The sequence below is a fragment of the Piliocolobus tephrosceles genome, chromosome 21 (genome assembly GCF_002776525.5).
Source record: "Piliocolobus tephrosceles isolate RC106 chromosome 21, ASM277652v3, whole genome shotgun sequence".
NCBI lineage: Eukaryota > Metazoa > Chordata > Mammalia > Primates > Cercopithecidae > Piliocolobus > Piliocolobus tephrosceles.
In genome coordinates, this window is record NC_045454.1 from 4,097,261 (window position 1) to 4,123,120 (window position 25,860).

Sequence of the window (25,860 nt, forward strand, 5' to 3'; positions counted from 1 at the left end):
TATCGCCCCATTTTCTTATTAGAAAGAGGTCTGAATGTTAGGCAGGAATCTAAACCCAACATGGCGGTGTTACGCGGAGTAGCAGGCCTTTTGTTAAAGACTCCCTTCACCCCTGCACACACCCACAGACTTACAGGCATCAGACTTCCAGCTGGGCAACCACACTCCCCCATGACCTGCAGCTCCCCTGCATTCCACAAGTTCGTAACAGCAGTTTCGGTTAACAGTTTCCAAAGACCCCTTCCCCATGACCCTTACTCATCTCCTGCCCTAGTAGTTTCAAGACCCCCCCAGGCCCTGTTTGCACAACCAGCTTCCCTCCCTCTCAGGCTACAGAAAGCCCCTACCTTCCTCCCTCAGCGCGACTTCCTCAGCCCACGCCTTTGGACCCAGGAACCTCGCCCGCAAGCCCTAATGAAAGGCTATTCTCACTGCCAATGGCCTTGTGTCTTCGTTCCCGGTTTGGCTCCAGCCTCAGTTTACCTTTACACTTTCTTTTTTTTGAGCTACAGTCTGTCACCCAGGCTGAAGTGCAATGGCGTGGTCTCGGCTCACTGCAACCTCTGCCTCCCAGGTTCAAGTGATTCTCTTGCCTCAGCCTCCTGAGTAGCTGTGCCAATTGGTTCCCGCCACTACGCCCAGCTAATTTTTGTATTTTTAGTAGAGATGAGCTTTCACTATGTTAGCCAGGCTGGTATCAAACTCCTGACCTCGTGATCCACCCTCCTCGGCCTTCTAAAGTGCTGGGATTACAGGTGTCTGCCACCATACCCGGCTTATCCCTAGAAATTCTATGATAGCATGATGTATAGGCACCTAAAGACATGGCACTTGAGAAATGTGAATAAAAGATTGTAAGTTACAAACACCAAGGTACAATCAGATGTTAACAGTCTCAACCCCTAAATGTCACCTTGTATTACAGCATGTGCTGTATGTAAGCATATGTAAGCACATATAGGCACGTATATGAAATAGTGATACTTCATTCTCACTAGTATTTTTCATCCTTCTCACTGGAAAAATATTTGATCATTTTTAATCAACATAGGAGTTTCAATGATATCTAGAAGTTTAAAAGGGCTTGTTCAAATTATGACCGTACGCACTGACGAGTGTCTGTCTCGTGTAAATTTTTTTTTATTACACCAAATTATGTTCGCACAAAACCTTTATAATTGGGGGAATTAAAGAGCCTTCCTGGAAAATGGAGGTTGCAGTCAGCTGAGATGGTGCCATCGCACTGTAGCCTGGGCAACAGAGCGAGTCCTGCCTCAAAAAAAAAAAAAAAAAAAAAAAATCCTTTATTTTATCCATAAACTACAGTTTATATAGGCAAAACTACAGTTTATATAGGCAAAAACAGTACTAAGCAATTTTAGGCTCTGCAGGCTCTTGTCTTGAATTAATACAACTTTTGCTAATTCTCTTATGAAGTTAATCTTCCTGCTTGTATGTGACTTAAATATATGTCAGAATATGTTTGTACAAAAGATTCATACATCTTTCCTGTTTGAAATTCCATGTCTGAGGGGTGTATGTTGCTTATCAATTTGGAGAGAAAATAGTGTAATACAATGTTAAAACAGATTAAAAATTGAGATAGAAAAACTGCTCAATTTATGCTTCACATGAAAATTGAAAATTAAATCAAGTCTACACATACAAAGGCATTATATATACATGTGTATATGTACGTGTCTACACAAAGGCATTATATATACATGTGTGTGTGTATATATATGTTTATACACACACACATACTTTTTATTTTATTTTTGGAGACAGAATCTTGCTCTTCTGCCCAGGCTGGAATGCAGTGGCATGATCATGGCTCACTGCAGCCTCAGCTACCCCCAGGGTTCAAGTAATCCTGCCACCTCAGCCTCCTGGGTAGCTGGGACTCCAGGCAGGCACCCTGCCCGGCTAACTTTTGCATTTTTTGTGGACACAGTGTTGTCCCATGTTGCCCATGGTGGTCTCAATCTCCTGGGCTCAAGTCAGCAGCCTGCCTCTGCCTCCCAATGTGCTGAGATTACAGAAATAAACTACTATGCCCAACTCAAGATTATTTTTTAAATGGTTTATTTTCTTAATAAATTGGGGTGCACAAGTCATTAAAAGCAAGCATTAAATTTAAAGAGAGAAAACCATTTTACTTTTCTACATAAAATTAAAACCAAAGCACATTAAAAGCGGCAACCCGGCCGGGCACGGTGGCTCACACCCGTAATCCCAGCACTTTGGGAGGCCGAGGTGGGCAGATCATGAGGTCAGGAGATCGAGACCATCCTGGCTAACACTGTGAAACCCCGTCTCTACTAAAAATACAAAAAAATTAGCCTGTAGTCCCAGCTACTCGGGAGGCTGAGGCAGGAGAATGGCATGAACCCAGGAGGCAGAGTTTGCAGTGAGCCAAGATCATGCCACTGCATTCCAGCCTGGGTGACAGAGCGAGACTTCGTCTCAAAAAACAAACAAAAAAGCAACAACCCAAGATGGAAATGACACAAATTACTTAAAATGTGAAACATAAAAGTAGTTATTTAGGATGGGCGCAGTGGTTCATGCCTGTAATCCCAGCACTTTGGGAGGCCGAGACAGGTGGATCACTTGAGGACAGGAGTTCGAGACCAGTCAGGCCAACACCGTGAAACACCATCTCTACTAAAAATCCAAAAATTAGCCAGACGTGGTGTTGTGCACCTGTAATCCCAGCTGTTCGGGAGGCTGAGGCACGAGAATCGCTTGAATGCACGAGGCGAAGATTGCAGTAAGCTGACATCATGCCCTCCAGCCTGGGCAACAGAGCTAGACTCTCATCTTTAAAAAAAAAAAAAAAAGGAGGCCGGGCGCAGTGGCTCAAGCCTGTAATCCCAGCACTTTGGGAGGCTGAGACGGGCGGATCACGAGGTCAGGAGATCAAGACCATCCTGGCTAACACGGTGAAACCCCGTCTCTACTAAAATATACAAAAAACTAGCCGGGCGAGGTGGTGGCGCCTGTAGTCCCAGCTACTCGGGAGGCTGAGGCAGGAGAATGGCATGAACCCGGGAGGCGGAGCTTGCAGTGAGCTGGGATTGCGCCACTGCACTCCAGCCTGGGCAACAGAGCGAGACTCTGTCTCAGGAAAAAAAAAAAAGGTAAGACGTCATCTATAAATTTCACTACACAGATTACATTGAGATAAATCACAAAATATTAGGCAAAACTTTAAAATAATTTTTAACTATCCAGTGTATCAAAGATGCCACACGTTATATTTGTTTGCAAGAATGTCACTGTGATTACAAAACTGACCACTAACTATTCAGTTAAAGTTGACTGAGAACTTAAAAATATTTTTTTTTTTTTTTTTTTTTTAGATGGAGTCTCACTTTGTCACCCAGGCTGGAGTGCAATGGCGTGATCTTGGCTCACCACAACCTCCGTCTCCCGGGTTCGATTCTCTTGCCTCAGCCTCCCAAGTAGCTGGGATTACAGGTACGTGCCACTAAAAGCCCAGCTTATTTTTGTATTTTTAGTAGAGACGGGGTTTCACCGTGTTGGCCAGAGCCACTGCACCCGGCCTGTAATATTTTTAAGCCAGGTGCGGTGGCTCATGCCTGTAACCCAGCACTTTGGGAAGCCAAGGTGGGTGGATCACCTGAGGTTGGAAGTTCAAGACCAGCCTGACCAACAGGGAAAAACCCTGTCTCTACTGAAAATATAAAAACGTAGCCGGGTGTGGTGGCAAATGCCTGTGATACCAGCTACTCCGGAGGCTGAAGCAAGAAAATGGCTTGAACCCAGGAGGCAGAGGTTGTGGTGAGCCAAGATCACGTCACTGCACTCCAGCCTGGGTGACAAGGGCAAGACTCCATCTCAAAATAAATAAAGATTTGAAAATAAACATGATGATCACAGATGCAGTCACATTTTCTGAGTTCTGGCCACCCAGGTAGCCTCCCAAAACTTTGACCCAGTCGCTGTCAGTGTTGCCACCACCCATAAAGGAGCTGAGCCCAGCAGAAGCACTGCCTGGGACAACAGGAGCTGGTGACCCTCACAATGCCTAGTGACCAAAGAATTTCTGCATGCCCTGAAAGCCTTATCAAATGGAGACCATCCATGGAGAGCAGCTGGCGCAGTATATGAAGACCTGAGGCATAAACTCTTGCTAGACTTCCTCAGTGACTACCCACCCTTACGATGCACCCATGGTGAAGTTCCTCACACCCTGCTACCGCCCTAACATGGACACCCAGGGTCACTGTCCCTGGAAATCCTGAAGGAGAAGTGGTCTGCCCTGGATGATATCAGGACCATCCTGCTCTCTATCCAGTGCCTGCAAGAACCCAACGTTAATAGCCCTTTGAACACACATGCTACCAAGCTCTGGGAAAACCCCACAGCTTTAAGAAGTACCTGCAAGGGCCAGGCGCGATGGTTCGCAACTAATCCCAGCACTTTGGGAGGCCAAGGTGGGTGGATCACCTGAGGTAGATAGAGTCCAAGGCCTGACAAACATGGAGAAACCTCATCTCTATTTTAAAAAATTAAAAATTGGCCAAGCGTGGTGGCATGTGCCTGTAATTCCAGCTACTTGGGAGGCTGAGGCAGGAGAATCGCGTCAACCCGCTAGGTGGACGTTACGGTGAGCTGAGATCTCACTATTGCACTCCAGCCTGGACAACAAGAGTGAAACTCCGTCTCAAAAAAAATAAAAATAAGCAAGTACCTGTAAGAAAGCTACTCAAAGGAGGTCACCAGCCAGGAGCTCTGACCCAGGCTGCCCAGCCTATCCTTGTGTTTTTTTAATTTTTCCTAAGATGGTCTGCCCTTTCTGTGATTTCTGTATAGAACTCTGTATCTTGAACTTTGGTACTAATTTTTCTTTTGTCTTTTAATTTAAGCCTTGGTGGAGGCCTTGTGATTAATATTAAATAAATACATTTTGGGTCTGGTGCGGTGGCTCACGCCTGTAATCCCAGCACTTTGGGAGGCCGAGGCAGGTGGATCATGAGGTCAAGAGATTGAGACCATCCTGGCTAACACGATGAAAGCCCGTCTCTACTAAAAATACAAAAAAATTAGCCGGGCGTGGTGGCAGGCGCCTGTAGTCTCAGCTGCTCCGGAGGCCGGGGCAGGAGAATGGCGGGAACTCGGGAGGCGGAGCTTGCAGTGAGCCAAGATCGCACCACTGCACTCCAGGCTGGGCACAGAGCAAGATTCTGTCTCCAACAAAATAAATATATATATATAGGTCACTAAAAAACAAAAAAAAAGATACAAGAGAGCACCCAGGGATTATACAAGGAAACACTTTATTACATCAGTCATCTAAAATTCCAGAAAACGGAAAGTACTTTACTATACAGCAAAGTAAATCATTGATCGTCTGGAGAACAGAAAGAAAGACTTTAAAAAAAGGTTCCAGGTAAATATAAAAGTGTTAAATTCATTATTGTGACTACTGTGTCAGTGGTTTCATGGGCTTATATGAAACTCCAAATTTATCATATACTACAGCTTAAATATGCATACTTTACTGAATCTCATTTATAACATAACATCACTGCTTTAAAATATACTTCAGACTGGGAGCAGTGGCTCACACCTGTAATCCCACCACTTTTGGAGGCTGAGGCAGGCAGATCACCTGAGGTTAGGAGTCCGAGATCGGCCTGGCGAACATGGCAAAACTCCGTTTCTACTAAAAATACAAAATTTGGCTGGGCATAGTGGCACATGCTTCCAGTCCCAGCTACACGGGAGGCTGAACCAGGAGAATTCTGGATATCAAGGCATGTGTCTGCATTGCAAGAGCTGGGGAACAAACTTCCCTCAGCAGTACCAAGTACAATGCAATATACCTCGTAAAAGTGAGAATTGTGTCTTGTTCAAAAAACACCAGAAATTGTCACAAAAAATGCCCTGTACCCAGCTGATCTATGAGTCCACAAATTTTAGTATCCATGCTACAGATAAAGACCACAAAGCCCTGAAGGCCTTCTTTGGAGGCCTCTGGCAGCTATGCAGAGCAGTCCACAAGTGGAGAAAGCTATGTTCTGCATTCATACTGTCCCATGAGCCACAAAGAGTTTAGCTATGCCAACAAAAGCTGTGACCCCCTTCGCGGTAACAGGACCTACTTGTTTCTGAACCACGCATATAGTGACAACCACCCTCAAGATTGAAGACGGCTGAAACAATAAGGCCTTCATAATAGCACAAACCAGAGAAATGGGAGGCAAGCTGTCCTTAGGATCATGACTTGGAGGGTAGAAAATTTGTCAAGATTTATGTGATACCCACAAGATCTCTGAAAGACACAGTTCATCTTTTCAAGTCAACATAAGAGGCCTCTTGGACAAAAATGGGTAAGGTCCATGGCACGACTTATCAGACAGAAAAAAATGACAAAGGAAGAAGTGCTGAAGCTACTCAACAAATCCTTCTGTGACTAGATCAGGAATTAAAAGTTTAAAAAAAAAAAAAAAGTGAGGCACATTAACTCACACCTGTAATCCCAGCATGTTTGGAGGCCAAGGTAGAAGGATCGCTTGAGTCCAGAAGTTTAAGACCAGCCTGGGCAACATGGTGAGACCCTGTCTCTCCAAAACTCCAAAAGAATTAGTGGAGCATGGTGGTGCATGCCTGTGGTTTCAGCTACTCAGGAGGCTGAGGCAAGCGAATCACTTAAGTCCAGGAGATCAAGGGTGCAGTGAAATGTGAACACATTACTGCACTCCATCCTGAGCGACAGAGTGACACCCTATCTCAAACAAAAATCTAGCAAGGCACCTGGGTAGAGTGAAAAATGCACTGTAGCTGCCCCATGCTTGGAACTTTTGCAGATTCTCAATAAATGACATTCAATCTAGGCAGGTGGTAACCTCAAAGGAGCTCCTCGAATGTTACATTGAAAAAGAAATAACATTCCATATACATCTATTGTGTTTTTCTCATGTCAATGTTTGAGGCTCTAATAAGAAGGCTGAAGGCTGGGCTGGGCGTAGTGGCTTATTCCTGTAATCCCAGCACTTTGGGAGGTCGAGGTGGGCGGATCACGAGGTCAAGAGATCGAGACCATCCTGGCTAGGACAGTGAAACCCTGTCTCTACTGAAAATACAAAATATTAGCTGGGCGTGGTGGCGGGCATCTGTAGTCCCACTTACTCGGGAGGCTGAGGCAGGAGAAGGGTGTGAACCCAGGGGGCAGAGCTTGCAGTGAGCCTAGACCACACACCACTGCACTCCAGCCTGGGTGACAGAGTGAGACTCCATCTCAAAAAAAAAAAGGCTGAAGCCTTTCTTGCATTCATTACATTCAGAAAGCGTTTCTGCAGTGGGAAGTCTCCTGTGTATTATGAAGCTAGATTTCTACATAAATATCTCACATTTGTCACACTGGTAAGGCCCTGATCCAGTATTAACTCTCTGATGTTAAAGGAGCACAGAGGTGTGGCTACAAAATCGCCCAAATGTATTTCATTTGTCTAGTGTGAACTCTGATGTTCAAAGAGAGAAGACCTTCAGGCAACTTTTTTCCACGTTTGCTGCAATCACAAGAACTCTCCTGTGTTTAACGAGACTGAAAGTTTTGGCAAAGAATTTCCCACATTCACTACACAACTAAGGCCTTTCTCTTGTGAACTCTCTGATGATGAAAAAGTGAAAAGCTTTGGCTAAATTTCTCCCCACATTCACTGCACCCATAAGGCTTTTCTCCAGTGTGAACTCTTCTTTGTTTAGTGAGACAGGAGCTTCCAGCAAAATATTTCCCACATTCACTGCACTCATAAGGTGGTGTGAGCAGTGTGAACTCTCTGATGAACACGGAATGCAGTGTGGGTAAATGATTTCCCACAATCATTGCATTCATATGGTTTTTCTCCAGTGTGAACTCTCTGATGTGCAATGAGGTGGTCCTTCTTGCTAAAAACTTTCTGACAGTCCTCACACTCATATGACTTTTCTCCAGTGTGAACTTTCTGGTGTACAAGTGAGACTTCTTGTTAAATAATTTCCCACATTTCTCACATTTATAAGGCTTTTCTCCAGTGTGAACTCTCTTGTGTTTAGTGAGACTGGAGCTTTCAGCAAAAGATTTTCCACATTCACTGCACTCATAAGGCTTTTCTCCAGTGTGAATTCGCTTATTAACATGGAATGTAGAGCTGTGGGTAAATGATTTTCCACAATCATTGCATTCATAAGGCCTTTCTCCAGTGTGAACTCTCTGATGTGCAATGAGTTGGTACTTGTGCCTAAAAAATTTCTGACAAGCTTCACAAGCATATGGCTTTTCTCCATTGTGAATTCTCTGGTGTGCAAGAAGGCGAGCCTTCTTAAATAATTTTCCACATTAACTACACACATAAGGCCTTCCTCCTGTATGGCCATGCTGGTGTAAAACGAGGTTACCCTTGTGACTAAAACATTTCCCACATTCCCCACACTTAAAAGGTCTTTCTGTAGTGTGAACTCGCTGATGACTCCTAAGGTGTCCTTTTTCAATAAAAGATTTCCCACATTCTCCACACTTGTAAGGTCTTTCTCCAGTGTGAATGCGCTGATGGTGAACAAGGCTGCGCTTATGACTAAAAGATTTCCCACATTCTCCACACTCGTAAGGTCTTTCTCCAGTATGAACACGCTGATGGCTCCTAAGGTGCCCGTTTGAACTAAAAGATTTCCCACATTCTCCACACCCATAAGGTCATTCTCTAGGGTGAACTCGCTGATGTAGAATGAGGGTGCCTTTATGACTAAAAGATTTCCCACACTCTCCACACTCATAAAGTCTGTCTCCAGTGTGAATGTGGTGATGGTTCCTAAGGTGTCCTTTCGAACTAAAAGATTTCCCACATTCTCCACACTGATAAGGTCTTGCTCCAGTGTGAACTCGCTGGTGTAGAACGAGGTTGCTCTTTTGACTGAAAGATTTCCCACATTCTCCACACTGATAAGGTCTTTCTCCACTGTGAACTCGCTGATGGTGAACAAGACTGCGCTTATGACTGAAAGATTTCCCACATTCTCCACACTGATAAGGTCTTTCTCCACTGTGAACTTGCTGGTGTAGAGCGAGGTTGCCCTTTTGACTGAAAGATTTCCCACATTCTCCACACTGATAAGGTCCTTCTCTACTGTGAACTCGCTGATGGTGAACAAGACTGCGCTTATGACTGAAAGATTTCCCACATTCTCCACACTGATAAGGTCTTTCTCCACTGTGAACTTGCTGGTGTAGAGTGAGGTTGCCCTTTTGACTGAAAGATTTCCCACATTCTCCACACTGATAAGGTCTTTCTCCAGTATGAACTCGCTGATGGTGAATAAGACTGCGCTTATGACTGAAAGATTTCACACATTCTCCACACTCGTAAGGTCTTTCTCCAGCGTGAACTCGTTGATGGCTCCTAAGATATCCTTCTGAACTAAAAGATTTCCCACACTCTTCACACTCATAACGTTTTTCTCCAGTGTGAAATCGCTGATGTTGAATGAGGCTTCTTTTTTGACTAAAGGATTTCCCACATTCTCCACATTCATGTTTTTTTTCAGTGTGAATTCTCTGATGATTACTGGAGCTATCATATTTGCTAAAGGATTTCCCACATTCACAGCACACATAATACTCTTCTCTAGGGAGAAGTCTCTCATGCTGACTGAGTACATATTTGGTGCTAAAATGTTTCATGGATTGTCCATGGCTATAGTGAGCTCCCACCCACTGAAAGGGAGACTCACACTCAGTTTTGCTGTTTGACTTCTCCCCAGTGTGAGTGGCCTCCTGCTGGAGTAATGCTGAAATGGGCAAAAAGTCCTTCCCACTCTGACTGAAGACAGATGACTCCCCTGACACACAAAACTTACACCTCTTCACAAACAACGCTTCCTCAACACTGCCTCTGTAGGGTTTCTCTCCAATGTACTCATTCTGGTGTTGATGAAAGTTTCCACTGTCATACAATTTGTTCCCCCAGGCCTCACACCTGTGCAGTTTCTGCTTGGGATGTGTTCCCTGATGATCTCCCACCTGCAGAATGTCTCCTAAGATAGGGCCGCACATCTCACAGGGGTGGGCCTTCTTGGGAGACACACCTGCCATAGGAATCCTGACCTGAGTCTCTCTTTGTATATAAATACTCTGCTTAGAAGGTGCCTCATTTTCCACTCCACACCAACAACCTGAAAGCAAGAAAATGCTGGTGAAGTGCATGTTAACTCTGCTGGGAAGGCACAGACCACCCACAAGTGTATCTGACAAACTGAGGAATTACTCCAAGGAAACACTTGGAGGAACAGTACGTTGGCTTCAGGTGGAAGATGGTGCTATTTATTATTGCTGGACTCTAAAGGTCACAGAATGTAGGAGGCCTCATAACGTAAAGGACACAGCCATGTATGTAACACAGGGAGTAAAGGCAGGGTCTACAATTCCTGCATCTGCAAACCACTCATCTGCAGAACTTTACGTCCTCATGACATGTGAGTGCTGTAGAGAGGGATTTGTCTAGGCCAAGGAAAACAGGAGCACAACACAGCAGCTACTGCTGGAGGACAGTTTGTAACAAAGTATATATATTTGCTAACACAAATCTCTATTCGAATACTGCAAAACACTGTAGATGGCGACTTAAGTAAAACGGATGAGATGTGGGGTCCAGAGATGTGAAGATTAGACAGGAGAATGGATATTAGGGTATGAGTTCATGTACAAGTAGGTCAAGGGTTAAAAGAAGAGTAGAAGTGATAAGGTAGACAAGTGACAAGTGTGAAGCTCTCAAGAATGAGGAAGAAAAGACAAATTATGTGTGCCTACTTCTCTTGCCACAAAAATACTACTAAAATAGAATACGTTGCTGGTATGCTTTCAATAAAGCCCTGACTCCATGACCTCATGACCTCCTCCAGGATAACACTCTTTTTTTTTTTTTTTTTTTTTTTTTTGAGATAGAGTCTCACTCTGTCACCCAGGCTGGAGTGCAGTGATGCTATCTGGGCTCACCACAACCTCTGCATCCCGGGTTCAAGCAATTCTCTGCCTCAGCCTCCCAAGTAGTTGGGATTACAGGCACGTGCCATCACGCTCAACTAATTTTTCTATTTTTAGTAGAGACAGGGTTTCACCATCTTGGCCAGGCTGGTCTTGAACGCCTGACCTCATGATCCACCTGCCTGGGCCTCCCAAAGTGCTGGGATTACAGGCATGAGCCACCTCGACCAGCCCAGGGTGCCAGTCCTGAGGGACTCATTCCTTCTGAGCCCATTATGCTGAGGCTGAATTCATTTGCATCTTCTGGAGCAGGGAGGACTGTGCATCCCATCACAATGATGATCAAGTACATGGGAAATGAATAACGTACAGACTAAGGGAAAGACAGAACAAGGGAACAGCCAACATTGTCTCAGAACAACTCAGCCCATGAAAGCCCACGAGAGAAAAAAACTGAGTATTTCAAGGAGACTTTCTAAACAAGGTCTTACAAGAACAGCCTCTGGTCTATGTAGGCAGTGATGTGGTCTGTGAAGGCAATTCCCACCACAGGAAGGCATAAGAAAACAGCAGCTAGAGAAAGGAAGTAGACTCTGGGTACACAGGAACCTGAAATCTGGACAAGGACACCCAAACATCCACAGGACTAACAAGGTGGTCTTCTGACTATGAATCCCTCCCTGGGAGCCTGCAGTAAAGCAGGTGTTGGGGCTGCTCCAAGAAAGGAGCAGAGCAGTATGGACACCTCAGTCCTACCAACCAAGAACCTACCCACAGAACTGAAGCAGGAAGCTGTGTCCACGCTCCTGACATGAGAAAGTCTTGCCAATGGGGAAAGAGGGGGGAAAACAGAGACTAGCTGGGGTCACAGGGTGAGTGTGAGCAACTTACCCAGGGAGGATATAAGTGCCAGGTTCTCCAGGGTCACATCACGGTACAGGCATCTCTGAGCCTCACTAAGGAGATTCCATTCCTCCCGGGTAAATTTCACAGCCACGTCTTCAAAAGTCACTGTGCCCTGTTACGATGTTGACAGATGAAACTACAAACAGCCCCTATGCTGAGGTACCACAATCCCTCTCTCCCACACATCTACTCTCACACATCCTCCTCTCAAGGAGGAGGTTCCTGGTATGCTTTCAATAAAGCCCTGACTCCATGACCTCCTCCAGGTGCCACTGGAGAAGCTAGGCCCACAGGTCATGGGGTACAGCCACCAACAATAATTAGTTGAACAAGTAGGTATCTGTGCGGTGGCTGTGACGTAAGAGTCCACCCCCTCCTGACAGGCACTTCCCCCATATGGCCGAGGTCACGGAGAGCCCAATGTGGCACCTTCAGCACATCAGACATACCCTCTCTGAATGCACATCATTCTTTAGACTTCCAGGTACATATCCATGTCCATCCCCAGTCACTGTCACACACCACTGGCCTCTCTCTGGCCTTTAAACAACTTAAAGTATATATTTTTGTTTGTTTGTTTGAGATAGAGTCTCACTCTGTTGCCAGGCTTAAGTGTAGTGGCACGATCTTGGCTCACTGCAACCTCCACCTCCTGGGTTCAAGCAATTATCCTGCCTCAGTCTCCCGAACAGCTGGGATTACAGGTGTGTACTACCACACCTGGCTAATTTTTGTATTTTTTGTAGTGATAGGATTTCACTATGTTGGCCAGGCTGGTCTCGGACTCCTGACCTCATGATCTGCCCATCTTGGCCTCCCAAAGTACTAAGACTACAGCCATTAGCACAGTGCCCAACCAGCTTAAAGTATCTTAATTCCCTCCTTTTTCTTCAACTAGGGTGGGTTAAAATCTCCCCCTAGGATTATAATGTTGGTAAAACAAATGACATCTGATATTCTACAGATGTCATCAAGAGCAATTTACAAATCAAATGTATTGAGCCAGGTGCAGTGGCTCACATTTGTAATCCCAGCGTTTTGGGAGGCTGAGCCGGGTGGATCGCCTGAGGTCAGGAGTTTGAGACCAGCCTGGCCAACAATGTGAAACCTCAGTCTACTAAAAATACAAAAAATTAGCAGAGCGTGGTGTCGGGCACCTGTGATCCCAGCTACTCGGGATGCTGAGGCAGGAGAATCGCTTGAACCTGGGAGGCAGAGGTTGTAGTGAGCCGAGATTGCCCCATTGCACTCCAGTCTGGGCAACAAGAGCAAAACTCTGTCTCAAAAAAAAAAAAAAATCAAATATATTAACAGCCTGATAAGAGGGACACCACTCACCACGGAGAGCCACATGGGGGTTACATTGTAGATAAGAGAGAGCAACCATGGCCATGGCATGCAAGCTTTGTAAGATGAAGAGAGTATAATGGCCTGATTCCCTCAGGAGGATGCCATTGACTTGAACTCTGCCTGGTCCCACTAATGGAAAGGCTTCAGAGGCTCGGACACATTACCTATTTTTTTCTTTTTTTTTTGTGACAGGAGTCTCGCTCTGTCACCCAGGCTGGAGTGCAGTGGTGCAATCTTGGCTCACTGCAACCTCCGCCTCCTGGATTCAAGCAATTCTCCTGTCTCAGCACCTCAGTAGCTGGGATTACAGGCGTGTACCAACATGCCCAGCTAATTTCTGTATTTTTAATAGAGATGGCGTTTCACCATATTGGGCAGGCTGGTTTCAAACTCCTGATGGAAAACGATCCACCCGCCTCAGCCTCCTAAAGTGCTGGGATTACAGGCGTGAGCCACTGCGCCCGTTCAGATACATTACTTAAGAGCATGAAGTGGCCAGTCATGGAGTCTCACACCTGTAATCTCAGCACTCTGGGAGGCCAAAGTGGAAGGACTGCTTGATCCCAGGAGTTCAAGACCAGCCTGGACAACATGGCCAAGACCCTGTTTCTACACACACACACACACACACACACAAAACATACACAAGAGAAAAAAATTTTAAAATATATAAAAAGATAGTTAAATGGGAAAGAAACTTGCACTCAGGCCATTTGTGATCGTACCAGTATCACCAGGCATCCAGGTGGCAAATCACACTGGGCCTTCGTTTTTGGCCTTACACATCGTGGCTGACACCACCCAGAGTGTGTATGGCCCATTCAAACCGATCCACTATTACCACAGAATTGCAATTCTATTGGATCCTAAAAGGAGTGGTGGTCTCAAGTAATTCTATGAAGGCCTCCTTGCACGGTTCCACAGCAACACAGAACCACGTGTGGCATCAGCTATTCATGACCCTATTCCACTTCTGTGCTTCTCTTGCCAACCCCTCGGCAATGATGACGTTTCGCTCAATTACTCCTGTACTTCTGCCTGCATCTCATGTCTATTATCTCCATGGAAGTCCGTGCCATGACAAGCTATGCCATCTGATATACCCGACATTGTCACTTAGCTCCCTCTCCTGTGTGTGACAATCATGTCACCCAAGGACCCAGGCAAAACATCCAGTCCTCAGCCTCCAACCATTCCTTTCTGGCCCCCTGAAACGTTCACTACCTTATTCTGAAGTGTACCCTCCAAAACGGGACCCATGGGTAACTCACCTTAGTCCACATATTAGCTATCATATATTGGATGTCTCCGATATCAATTCCTTCCCAGATATCGCAACCTATGTGGACATTACTCACTTGCCGCCACTACTTACTGGTCTTTGAAGCATCTCAGGCTCTTAGCATGGTGAAAACAACCCTCCTTATATCCCCAATGAATATTATGTCTAATCCCAACTTGCTCATCTCAGCTGATACAGCTTTTATCACTGCTGCTTCTAAGACCAAAAACCCTAGAGTTACCAGGCACAGTGGCTCTAGCCTGTAATCCTAGCACTTTGGAAGGCTGAGGCAGATGGATCACCTGAGGTCAGGAGTTCGAGACCAGCCTGGCCAATATGGCGAAACCCCGTCTCTACTAAAATTACAAAAATCAGCTGGGTGTGATGGCGTGTGCCTGTAGTCCCTGCTACTCAGGAGGCTGAGGGAGAAGTGCTCGAACCCGGGAGGCACAGGTTGCAGTGAGCTGAGATAGTGCCTCTGCACTCCAGCCTGGGTGACAGAGCAAGACTCCATCTAAAAACAAAAACAAAAAAACCCCAGGGTCATGCCCGAAACCCTCTTGCATGTCCTTAACGACCACATTAGAAAATCAGGCTGCTCCTTTGCCAAATGTAAATCACAATTCCAGCGACATCTCCTTGGCCAAGGATTGTCCATTAAGCCTCACCTGGATGACAGAATGAGCCTCAACACTGTCTTCCTTCCTCCTCCCTTAACGCCAAGCTCTGTTCTCCAACGTGGACCCAGACGTAACTGAAGTAACATCACCTCCCCACTCTGATCAGTTTTATCTCTAAGCATTTCACATACTGCTACCAAATCCAGGCTTGACCTTCTAAGTGTTTACACCGTGTCACTGAAATGGGAATACCTCCGTACAACCTGTGTTACGGACTTAGGGCTCAGGGTTTAGGGTTTCTCTAGTGTTCCCAGTAGAAAGCACTGAGTTCCAGAGGTACAACAGAGCAGGATGGGAGAAAAGAAAGCAGCATCCATCATAACCTTAACAGAACACCATTTTTTTTTTTTTGATAGAGTCTTGCTCTGTCACTGTGGCTGGAGTACAGTGGCACGATCTTGGCTCACTGCAACCTCTGCCTCCCAGGTTCAAGCAATCCTCCCCTGCCTCAGCCGCCCAAGTAGCTGGGTTACAGGCGCCTGCCACCACACCCGACTAATTTTTGTATTTTTAGTAGAAATGTGGTTTTGCCATGTTGGCCAGGCTGGTCTCGAATTCCTGACCTCGGGTGATCTGCCCACCTCAGTTTCCCAAAGTGCTAGGATTACAGGCATGAGCCACCATGCCCGGCCCAGAACACCAAATTTAAAAACTACCTACACAGAAAAAAATCACCTTCGTAAGAACCAAAACTCAAGTGAGCACTCACGGTACCTGGAATTAAGTTTGTATTATGGGAAATGGCACTAAAAGGGGCTGTAGAGTCTTGACTTGCCAATGCCATCCCTCCCCATCCCCCAGCAGTGGCTGCCTGTTGTGGAGAATCTGTGCTCCTGGGAAGGGAAGTGCAGTCACTGTCAGACGCTGCATGGAAATCAGTGCTTCCCTGTCATAGCAGAAAGCAAAACTGGGCTGAACTCAAAGGATGCCTTCCCAGGGAGTGAGCCTATCGACCAGAGGGGAATGGCGCCCCCCAGTGGTCAGGACTTGAGATCTGCCAAGCCTTGCCACTGTGGGCTGGAGGGCTCTGAAGTCCTAAATAAACTGGAAAGGTAGTCGAGACCACAAGGACTGCAACCCCTAGAATGTCCTGTGCTGAGCCGCGCTCCGGGTCAGTGGACCTGGTTGGGTTGGGGGAGCACAACCTGAGACACCAGCTGGAGTAGCTAAGGGCGTGCGTGTGCCACCCTCCCGCAACCCCAGGCTACATGGCTCCTTCCTTCCACTCAAGGAGAGGAGAGGGAAGAGCAAAAATAACTTTGTCTTGCATTATGGGTATCACCTCAGCCACAGGATAGGGCACTGGGCAGGTTGTAAGGCCCCATTCCAGGCCCACCCAGACAATATTTCTAGACACACTCTGGACCAAAACAGAACCTGCTGCCTTGAAGGGAAGAACTCAGTCATGGGAGGACCCATCACCTTCTGACTAAACAACCCTTGGCCCCTGAATAACGAGCAGCAGTGCCCAGGTAGTACGTGATGGCACTTGGTGAGACTATGAGACATGCCAGCTTCAGATGTAACACAGCACACTGCTAGCTGTGATGGTTATGGTCAGAGACCCCACCTGCTTGAGAATAACAGAGCAGAAAGTAAAGGGGACTTTCTGGCACCTCAGTTACCAGCTCAACCACAGAGGGATAAAGCACCAAGAAGCCTCCTGGGGTGCCTGATTCCAGGCCTTGGCTCATGGATGACATTTCTGGACCTGCCCTGGGTGAGTCTTGAAGAGTGAGCCTCAGACCAGGAAACATTCACCACAAGCTGACTGAAGAGCTCTTAGCCCTTAACGGAACCTCAGTGGTAGTCTGACAGCACTCCCTGTGGGCCTGTGCTGGTGGTGGCCACAGAGTGAGGCTGCTCTGCCTACGGAAAGGGGAGGGAAGAGTGGGAAGGACTGTATCTTGTAGTTTGAGTGCCAGCTCAGCTGCAGTGCAAAGGAACACCAGGTAGATTTCTAAGTTTTTCACTCCAATCCCAGGCTCATGGATGGTATCTCTCTATATCAACCTGAGGCCTGGGGAACTCACCGTCCTGAGAAGAAGGACATAGCCTGTCTGGCTTTGCCACCTGCTGACTGTACAGGGCTAGGGCCTTGAGGAAACACAGACGATAGCCATGTAGTGGTTACAGGAACCTTGGGTGAAACCCAGTGCTGTGCTGGCTTCCGTTCACACCTAGCACAGTCCCAGTGGTGGTAGCTAAGGGGTGCTTCTGTCCCAACCCCAGTTTTAGTCACTTCAGCACTGACAGAGAGACTCCAGGAGAAAGTGAGGGAAGACCCAACAAGAGCCTCTACCTGTTAATCCAGGGAATTCTTTCAGATCTTATTCAAGACCACAAAGGTGGTACAGCTCTCTGGGTCTGCAAGAGTCACAGCATTACAGAGCGTGGGCTTCCCCCTAAAGTAGACCCCGCTTAGATCACAACACCCAAGCCCGTTCAAATACCTGGAAAGTCTTCCTAAGAAGGACAGGAACAAATGAGCCCAGACTGTGAAGACTACAATAAACACCTAACTGTTTAATGCCCAGACATGACGAACATCTACAAGCATCAACACCATTCAGGAAAACATGACCTCACCAAACAAACGAAAGCACCAAGCACTAATCCTGGAGAAACAGAGATATGTGACCTTTCAGAGAGATAATTCAAGACGGCTATTTTGAGGAATTTCTCAAGTAAAACAGAGAAATAATTCAGAATTCTATCAGATAAATTTGGCAAAGAAATTAAAATAATTAAATAGAACTGGCCAGGCGCAGTGGCTCACACCTGTAATCCCAGCACTTTGGGAGGCCAAGGTGGGCGGATCACGAGGTCAGGAGATCGAGACCATCGTGGCCAACATGGTGGAACCCCATCTCTACTAAAAATACAAAAATTAGCCAGACGTGGTAGTGCGCACCTGTAGTCCCAGCTACTAGGGAGGCTGAGGCAGGAGAATCGCTTGAACCCAAGAGGCAGAGATTGCAGTGAGCCGAGATCTCACCACTGCACTCCAGCCTGGGTGACAAAGGGAGACCCTGTCTCAAAAAAAAAAAAATAATCAAATCAAAATGGATTTTTAAGACTTAAATCTAAGACCTCAAACCCTGAAACTACTACAAAAAAAAAAAAAAAAAAAAAAAAACACTGAAGTGGGCAAAGACTTCTCTTTTTTTGAGATGAATTCTCCCTCTGTCACCCAGGCTGGAGTGCTATGGCATAATCTTGGCTCACTGCAACCTCCATCTCCCAGATTCAAGCGATTCTCCCGCCTCAGCCTCTGAGGAACTGCGATTACAGGCACATACCACCACACCCAGCTAATTTTTGTATTTTTAGTAGAGATGGGGTTTCCCCATGTTGCTCAGGCTGGTCTCAAACTCCTGACCTCAGGTGATCCGCCCACCTTGGCCTCCCAAAGTGCTGGGATTACAGGTATGAGTCACCGAGCCTGGCTGACAAAGACTTCTTGAGTAATACCTTTCAAGCACAGGCAACCAAAGCAAAAATGGACTAATGGCATCAGATCAAGCTAAAAAGCTTCTGCACAGCAAAGAATCAACAAAGTGAAGAGATAACCCATAGAATGGGAGAAAATATCTGCAAACTACCCATCCGCAAAGGGATTAATTACCAGAATATGTAAAGACTTCAAACAACTCTATAGGAAAAACTCTTAATAATTCCATTTAAAAATCTGAATAGACATTTCTCAAAAGATATACAGCCAGGAGCAGTGGCTCCCAGCTATAATCATAGCAGTTTGGGAGACTGAGGCAGGAAGATCGCTTGAGCCTAGCAGTTCGTAACCACCCTGTTTAACCAATGAGACCCCCATCTCTACAAAAAAGTTTAAAAACTAGCCAAGGCAAGGTGGCACATGGCTGTGGTCCCTGCCACTTGGGAGGCTGAGATAGGAGGATTGCCTGAGCCCAGGCGGTCAAAGTTGCAGTGAGCCATCATCACACTATAGCACTCCAGCCTGGGTGACAGAGCAAGATCCTGTCTTGAAAACACAAACGAAAGACAGCGACATACAAACAAGTATAGGAAGAGGTGCTCTGTGGCCGGGCGCAGTGGCTCAAGCCTGTAATCCCAGCACTTTGGGAGGCCGAGACAGGCGGATCACGAGGTCAGGAGATCGAGACCATCCTGGCTAACACGGTGAAACCCCGTCTTTACTAAAAACACACAAAAAAAACTAGCCGGGCGAGGTGGTGGGGGCCTACTACTCGGGAGGCTGAGGCAGGAGAATGGCGTGAACCCAGGAGGCGGAGCTTGCAGTGAGCTGAGATCCGGCCACTGCACTCTAGCCTGGGCGACAGAGCAAGACTCTGTCTCAAAAAAAAAAAAAAGAGGTGCTCAACATCACATCACTAGTCATAAGAAAATGCACATCATCTCACCCCGTTAAAATGGCTTATTTATATCCAAAAGACAGGCAATAACAAATGCTGGTGAGGATGTGAAGAAAAAGGACTTCTCGTACACTGTTGGTGGGAATGGAAATTAGTACCACCGCTATGGAGAACAGTTTGGGGGTTCCTGAAAAAACTAAACAGTAAGCTACCATATAATCCAGCAATCCCACTGCTGGGTATAAACCCAAAAGGAATCCAGTATGTCACAGAGGTATCTGCACTCCCGTGCTTGCTGCAGCACTGTTCATAGCAGCTAAGACCTGGAAGCAACCTCAGTGTTCATCAACAAATGAAAGGAAATGTGGGCCAGATGTGATGGCTCACATCTGTAATCCCAGCACTTTGGGAGGACGAGTCCGGTGGATCACGAGGTCAGGAGATTGAGACAATCCTGGCTAACTCAGTGAAATCCCATCTCTCCTAAAAATACAAAAAATTACCTGGGCTTGGTGGCACACATGTTTAGTCCCAGCTACTCAGGAGCCTGAGACATGAGAATCGCTTGAACCTGGGAGGCGGAGGTTGCAGTGAGCCAAGACTGCAGCACTGCATTCCAGCCTGGGTGACAGAGAGGGACTCTGTCTCAAAAACAAAAAGAAAGAAAGAACATGTGAGGGCGCGGCGGTGGCTCACACCTGTAATCTCAGCCCTTTGGGAGGCTGAGGCAGGTGGATCCCGAGGTCAGGAGTTCAAAACCAGCCTGACCAGCATGGTGAAACCCCGTCTCTACTATAAACTACAAAAATTAGCCAGGCCTGATGGCAGGCGCCTGTAATCCCAGCTACTCGGGAGGCCGAGGCAGGAGAATCCTTGAATCTGGGCAGCGGAGGTTGCAGTGAGCCAAGATCATGCCACTGCACTACAGCCTGGGCAACAGAGTAAGACTCTGTCTCAAAAATAAAAATAAAAATAAAGAGAATAAGATCTAGTATCTGGTAGCACAACAGGGTGACTACGGTAAAAATAACCTAACTGTACATTTTTAAATAACAAAAAGAGTTTAACTGAATTGTTTGAAACACAAAGGATAAATGCTTGAGATGATGGATACACCATTAACCCTAGTAATGTTATTACACACTGCATGCGTGTTATCAAAATACCTCATGTAACTTGTAAATACATACACCTACTATATACCCAGAAAAATTTAAAATTTAAGAAAAGAGGGCCGGGCACGGTGGCTCAAGCCTGTAATCCCAGCACTTTGGGAGGCCTAGATGGGCAGATCACGAGGTCAGGAGATCGAGACCATCCTGGCTAACCCAGTGAAACGCCATCTCTACTAAAAAAAAATACAAAAAACTAGCCGGGCGAGGTGGCGGCGCCTGTAGTCCCAGCTACTCGGGAGGCTGAGGCAGGAGAATGGCGGGAACCCGGGGGGCGGAGCTTGCAGTGAGCTGAGATCCGGCCACTGCACTCCAGCCTGGGGGACAGAGCGAGACTCCGTCTCAAAAAAAATAAAAATAAAAATAAATAAATAAAATATTTTTAAAATTATAAAAAAGAGTCCCACGACACCATAAGCTAGAGTATATGGGTCAGGGTCAGGACCAGGGAAGGAATGGAACACTCTCCACTTCCTTTTCTGAGTTCCTTAAATGCTCCTCTACCCACGAGTGCCTGGAGGAGCAGCAGACATGACAGGAATGTGTCCCTGATAAGATGTGATAAGCTCAGACCTCCAGGTACCCCTTCTTGGCGCTGGAGTCAGGTGACCTCAGACTGCTTGTCTGACCTGCGTGCCTCAATATAAAATGTCATCTCTACCACCTATGTGATCTACAACAAAGATTCAACCTCCCAGGGACCCAAGGTGCTCATCACCTCTCTCCACTCTGTTCTTCCTTTGATTGGCCTTTGGAAAACCTTTAAAATCCAGATTTTGATCCTGTCCTTTGTATAGAGCACACCTGACATAACTAACTCCATCTCAGAAAAAGACAATTTGTATTTCACAGGGCACTCTGCCATCAAGGGTAAGATGCTTTGTTTAATAAACAAAAAAATAAAGATGGTCAGGCGCAGTGGCTCCCGCCTGTAATCCCCGCACTTTTGGAGGTCAAGGCTAGTGGTTCAAAACCAGCCTAGGCAACATGCTGAAACCCCGTCTTCACTAAAAATACAAAACATTAGCCGGGTGTGATTGTGGATTCCTGTAATCCCAGCTACTGGTGGGAGGCCCCTGAGCCCAAGCCAAGCCATCACATCCCCTGTGACTTGCACATATACTCCCAGATGGCCTGAAGTAACTGAAGAATCACAAAAGAAGTGCAAATGCCCTGCCCTGCCTTAACTGATGACATTCCACCACAAAAGAAGTGAAAATGGCCAGTTCTTGCCTTTAGCCACGACATTATCTTGTGCAATTCCTTTTCCTGGCTCAAAAAGCTCCCCCATTGAGCACCTTGTGACTCCCACTCCTGCCCGCCAGAGAACCCATCTTTGACTAGAATTTTCCTTTACCTACCCAAATCCTGTAAAACGGCCCCACCCTTATCTCCCTTCGCTCACTCTCTTTTCAGAATCAGCCCACCTGCAACCAAGTAATTAAAAAGCTTTATTGCTCACACAAAGCCTGTTTGGTGGTCTCTTCACATGGACGCACGAGGCTGAAGCAGGAGAATCCCTTGTGTTAGGCAGGAATCTAGACCCAACATGGCGGCATTACCCGGCGTAGCAGGCCTTTTGTTAAAGACTGCCTTCACCGTTGTACACACCCCAGACTTACATGTCTCAGAGTTACGGCTGAGCAACCACACTCCCCCATGACCTGCAGCTCACCTGCATTCCACAAGTTCGTAAACAGCAGTTTCGGTTAACAGTTTCCAAAGACCCCTTCCTCATGACCCTTACTCAACTCCTGCCCTAGTAGTTTCAAGACCCCCCAGGCCCTGTTTGCACAACCAGCTTCCCTCCCTCTCAGGCTATAAGAAGCCCCTACCTTCCTCCCTCAGCGAGACTTCCTCAGCCCACGCCTTTGGACCGAGGAACCTCGCCCGCAAGCCCTAATAAAAGGCTATTCTCACTGCCAATGGCCTTGTTTGTTCGTTCCCGGTTCGGCTCCAGCCTCAGTTTACCTTTACACTTTGAACCCGGGAGGCGGAGGTTGCAGTGAGCCGAGATCATGCCACTGGACTCCAGCCTGGGCGACAGACTGAGACTCTGTCTCAAAAAATAAAATAAATAAATAAATAAAATAAGCTGGGCGCGGTGGCTCATGCCTGTAATCCCAGCACGATGGGAGGCCGAGGCCGGCGGATGACCTGAGGTCGGGAGTTTGAGACCAGCCTGACCAACATGGAGAAACTCTGTCTCTACTAAACACACAGAAAATTAGCCGGGTGTGGTGACTCATGCCTGTAATTCCAGCTACTCGGGAGGCTGTGGCAGGAGAATCACTTGAACCTGGGAGGCGGAGATTGCGGTGAGGCAAGATCGCGGCATTGCACTCCTGCCTGGGCAACAAGAGTGAAACTCCGTCTCAAGAAAATAAAATAAAATAAAAAATAAAGACCGCATCTAACCAGCTAAGGTCACAAACAAGCAAACTCTTCCACTATCAGTTCTCCCCAGAGGATTCTGTAAACTATAAAAGATTAGGGCTTCAGCAGCTCAAAAGGGCCGTCCTGACAGCCACTCATAATAAAAACTCAGCATCTGCTGCCTAAGACTCTGCCACCTTAAAGATGCTTCCTTGTAAGACTGCAGGCCAATCGCCCACCAACTGGCCCAGACCAGGATGCCTTTTGTCTTCTTTGCTCCCTCTAAACTGGTTCCATAACGTTTGCTCCTGTATCTTTTTCCTCTTGATGCTAAACATTACTTTGTTCGTTGTGGAATGTTTAACCTATAACACTTATATGTTAAGTATACTATTGTGTATGGTTTGCTACATTGACTGACTTGAGTGTCTTGAGCCTCTGTGCCCATGGCCGACTACCAACTGAACTGGAATCACTAAAGAGAATTGCCTCCTTCGAACTCCATTTAGCTCATGACTTTTGCTAACTCAAATAACAACAGTTAACACCTGACACTGTGGGAAGACACAAACATGGTGGACCTGATGATCTCTACCCTTGCAATGCTCTACACATCCCTCCTTTCTTCGAAACTCTCCATGGCTTCTAGCGTCCTCAAGACGAGTGCATGCCCCCAGCCTGCTTACTCTTCCAGGAGGAGCTCCGCCTCATAATTTGCTCCCAATATGCACCTGTCGACCCCAGATTCCATTATTCCGGCTCAGTTCACCTCCAGGCCTGTGCCTGCGCCAGTCCCCATGCCTGCAGGTCTCCCCACCGCATCCCACGGGTGTCAGAAATGGGGCCCCTCCCGCGAGCGCCTCAGTGTCCCGACCCCGGCGTCCGGGCTGCAGAACCGTTAGCAGGCGCTACCACCTCGCTGCTTTTGGACGACGATGAGGTGACCTGAGGGCACCACAATTACCTGAGCTGAGAGCCACGTGGCCGCCGCCGCCATGGAACCACTCGGTTTTAAGCAGGGTCCAGAGGAGAGAGCGACCAGCCAGGAGATATGGGTATGGCGGTCCCTATCCTGGCCCAGGAGTGGGACACACTGGGCACCGTCACAGAGCTCCAGAGTCGCCTCGTGCAGCGCACACAACTGCTCTCCGCCTTCTGGGTTCAGTCACCGTAGTCCGACCTAGCGCTGACTAGCCTCTCCCACAAATAAACCCAACACCAACCAAAATGGCCGCCACTAGAGGGCGCCGGAAGTCCAGACCCATTGTCACGTGCACACAGGAAACGCCTTTATCCTCAGCCCTCATGGCCTGTCCACGCTGTCATTTGACGCGGAGTTTCCTGGGTAATGTAGTTCCCTAGGTAAGAAGGCGAATAAAGGGCGCGCTTCCCAGAAGCCCTTCTGCAGGAAAAGCCCAACTCCACCTCAGGAGTACTCTTAAGAGGTGCCTCCTAAGTGGTACGGTGGCTCCCGCCTGTAATTCCACCAGTGTGGGGAAAAGAGAGGTTAGCCTGTTACTGTGTTATTATAGATAGACGTAAGTTTAAGAGACTCCATTTGGCTCTGTATTTGAGATGCTGTTAATCTGTGACTCTACCCCCAATCTTGTCCTTGCTAGAAACATTGCTGTGCTAATTAAGGTTGAAAGGATTTGGGGCTGTAAGGAATGTGCTTTGTTAGGCAAATGTTTAAAGCCTGCTTGTGGTTGAAGGTCAGTACCATTCCCTTAAATCTCAGTAAAAGAAAAACATCTGTCTCCTGCCCGATCCTGGGAAAATGGAACATCTTACTGCTAATTTACTCCCTTATCTTTTTGGCAATAAATACTGAGGGAACTCAGAGACCAGTGCCAGTGTGGGTCCTCTGAAAGCACAGCACTGGTCCCCTGGGGCCCCGCTTTTCTTTCTCTATACTTTGTCTCTGTGTCTTTATTTCTTTTCTCAAGTCTCTCGTTCCACCTAGCGAGAAACCCCCACAGGTGTGGAGGGGCAGGCCACCCCTTCACACCAGTTTGGGAGGCCAAGTTACAAGGATCATTTGAGGCCAGGAGTTAGAGATTAGCCTGAGCAACAAAGCAAAATCCTGTCTCTACAAAAAATAAAAAAATATTAGCGGGGTGTGGTCGGGCGGCCTGTGATCCCAACTGACCCAAGGTTGGGGTTAGATTTAGGGAACCTGAGGAGGGAGGATCACTTGAGCTCGGGAGTTCAAAGTTTCGGTAAGCCGAGATTGTGCCACTGCACTCCAGCCTGGGCAACAGAATGAGACCTCTCCTCTAAAAAATAAAAACAAGGGCCGAGTACGGGCGGCTTATACCTGTAATCCCAGCACTTTGGGAGGCCAAGGCGAGTGGATCACCTGAGGTCAGGAGTTCAAGACCAGCCTGGCCAATATAGTGAAACCCCGTCTCTACTAAAAATACAAAAATTAACCGGGCGTGGTGGCGGGCGCCTGTAATCGCAGCTACTCAGGAGGCTGAGGCAGGAGAATCTCTTGAACATGGGAGGCGGAGGTTGTGATAAGCTGAGATGGTGCCCCTGCACTCCAGCTGGGCAACAGAGCAAGACGCCATCTTGGAAAAATAAATAAATAAAAGATGGCAGATCTTTCTACTGGGCAGAGGATCATCCTGCCTTTCCTTAGAACTCATATTGAGATTTCTTGGGATTATTGGCTGTAACTGATTACCCTAGTGTATGGAAAAATATTATTTCAGAGTTAGTGTAGATGCTCCCAAAGGCTACAGATCCAAAT

At 47.0% G+C, this 25,860-nt stretch overlaps 2 protein-coding genes across 2 annotated transcripts in view; both read right to left on the bottom strand.

Annotated features, from left to right (window-relative positions):
- Positions 1-7,277: 7,277 nt before the first annotated feature.
- On the bottom strand, positions 7,278-24,327 carry LOC111521131 (zinc finger protein 814). The gene is given in 3 exon segments (XM_023184319.3): positions 7,278-10,179; positions 11,879-12,005; positions 24,070-24,327. Coding segments are annotated over 3 exon segments (2,730 nt in total). The 5' UTR covers positions 24,103-24,327; the 3' UTR covers positions 7,278-7,609.
- The window catches only part of LOC111521128 (zinc finger protein 418), a 37,376-nt gene continuing 22,669 nt past the window's right edge, over positions 11,154-25,860 (bottom strand). The window contains exon 5 of the mRNA XM_023184300.1: positions 11,154-12,005. The gene's annotated coding sequence lies outside the window, so the exon portion shown is untranslated. The remainder of the gene's footprint in view (positions 12,006-25,860) is intronic.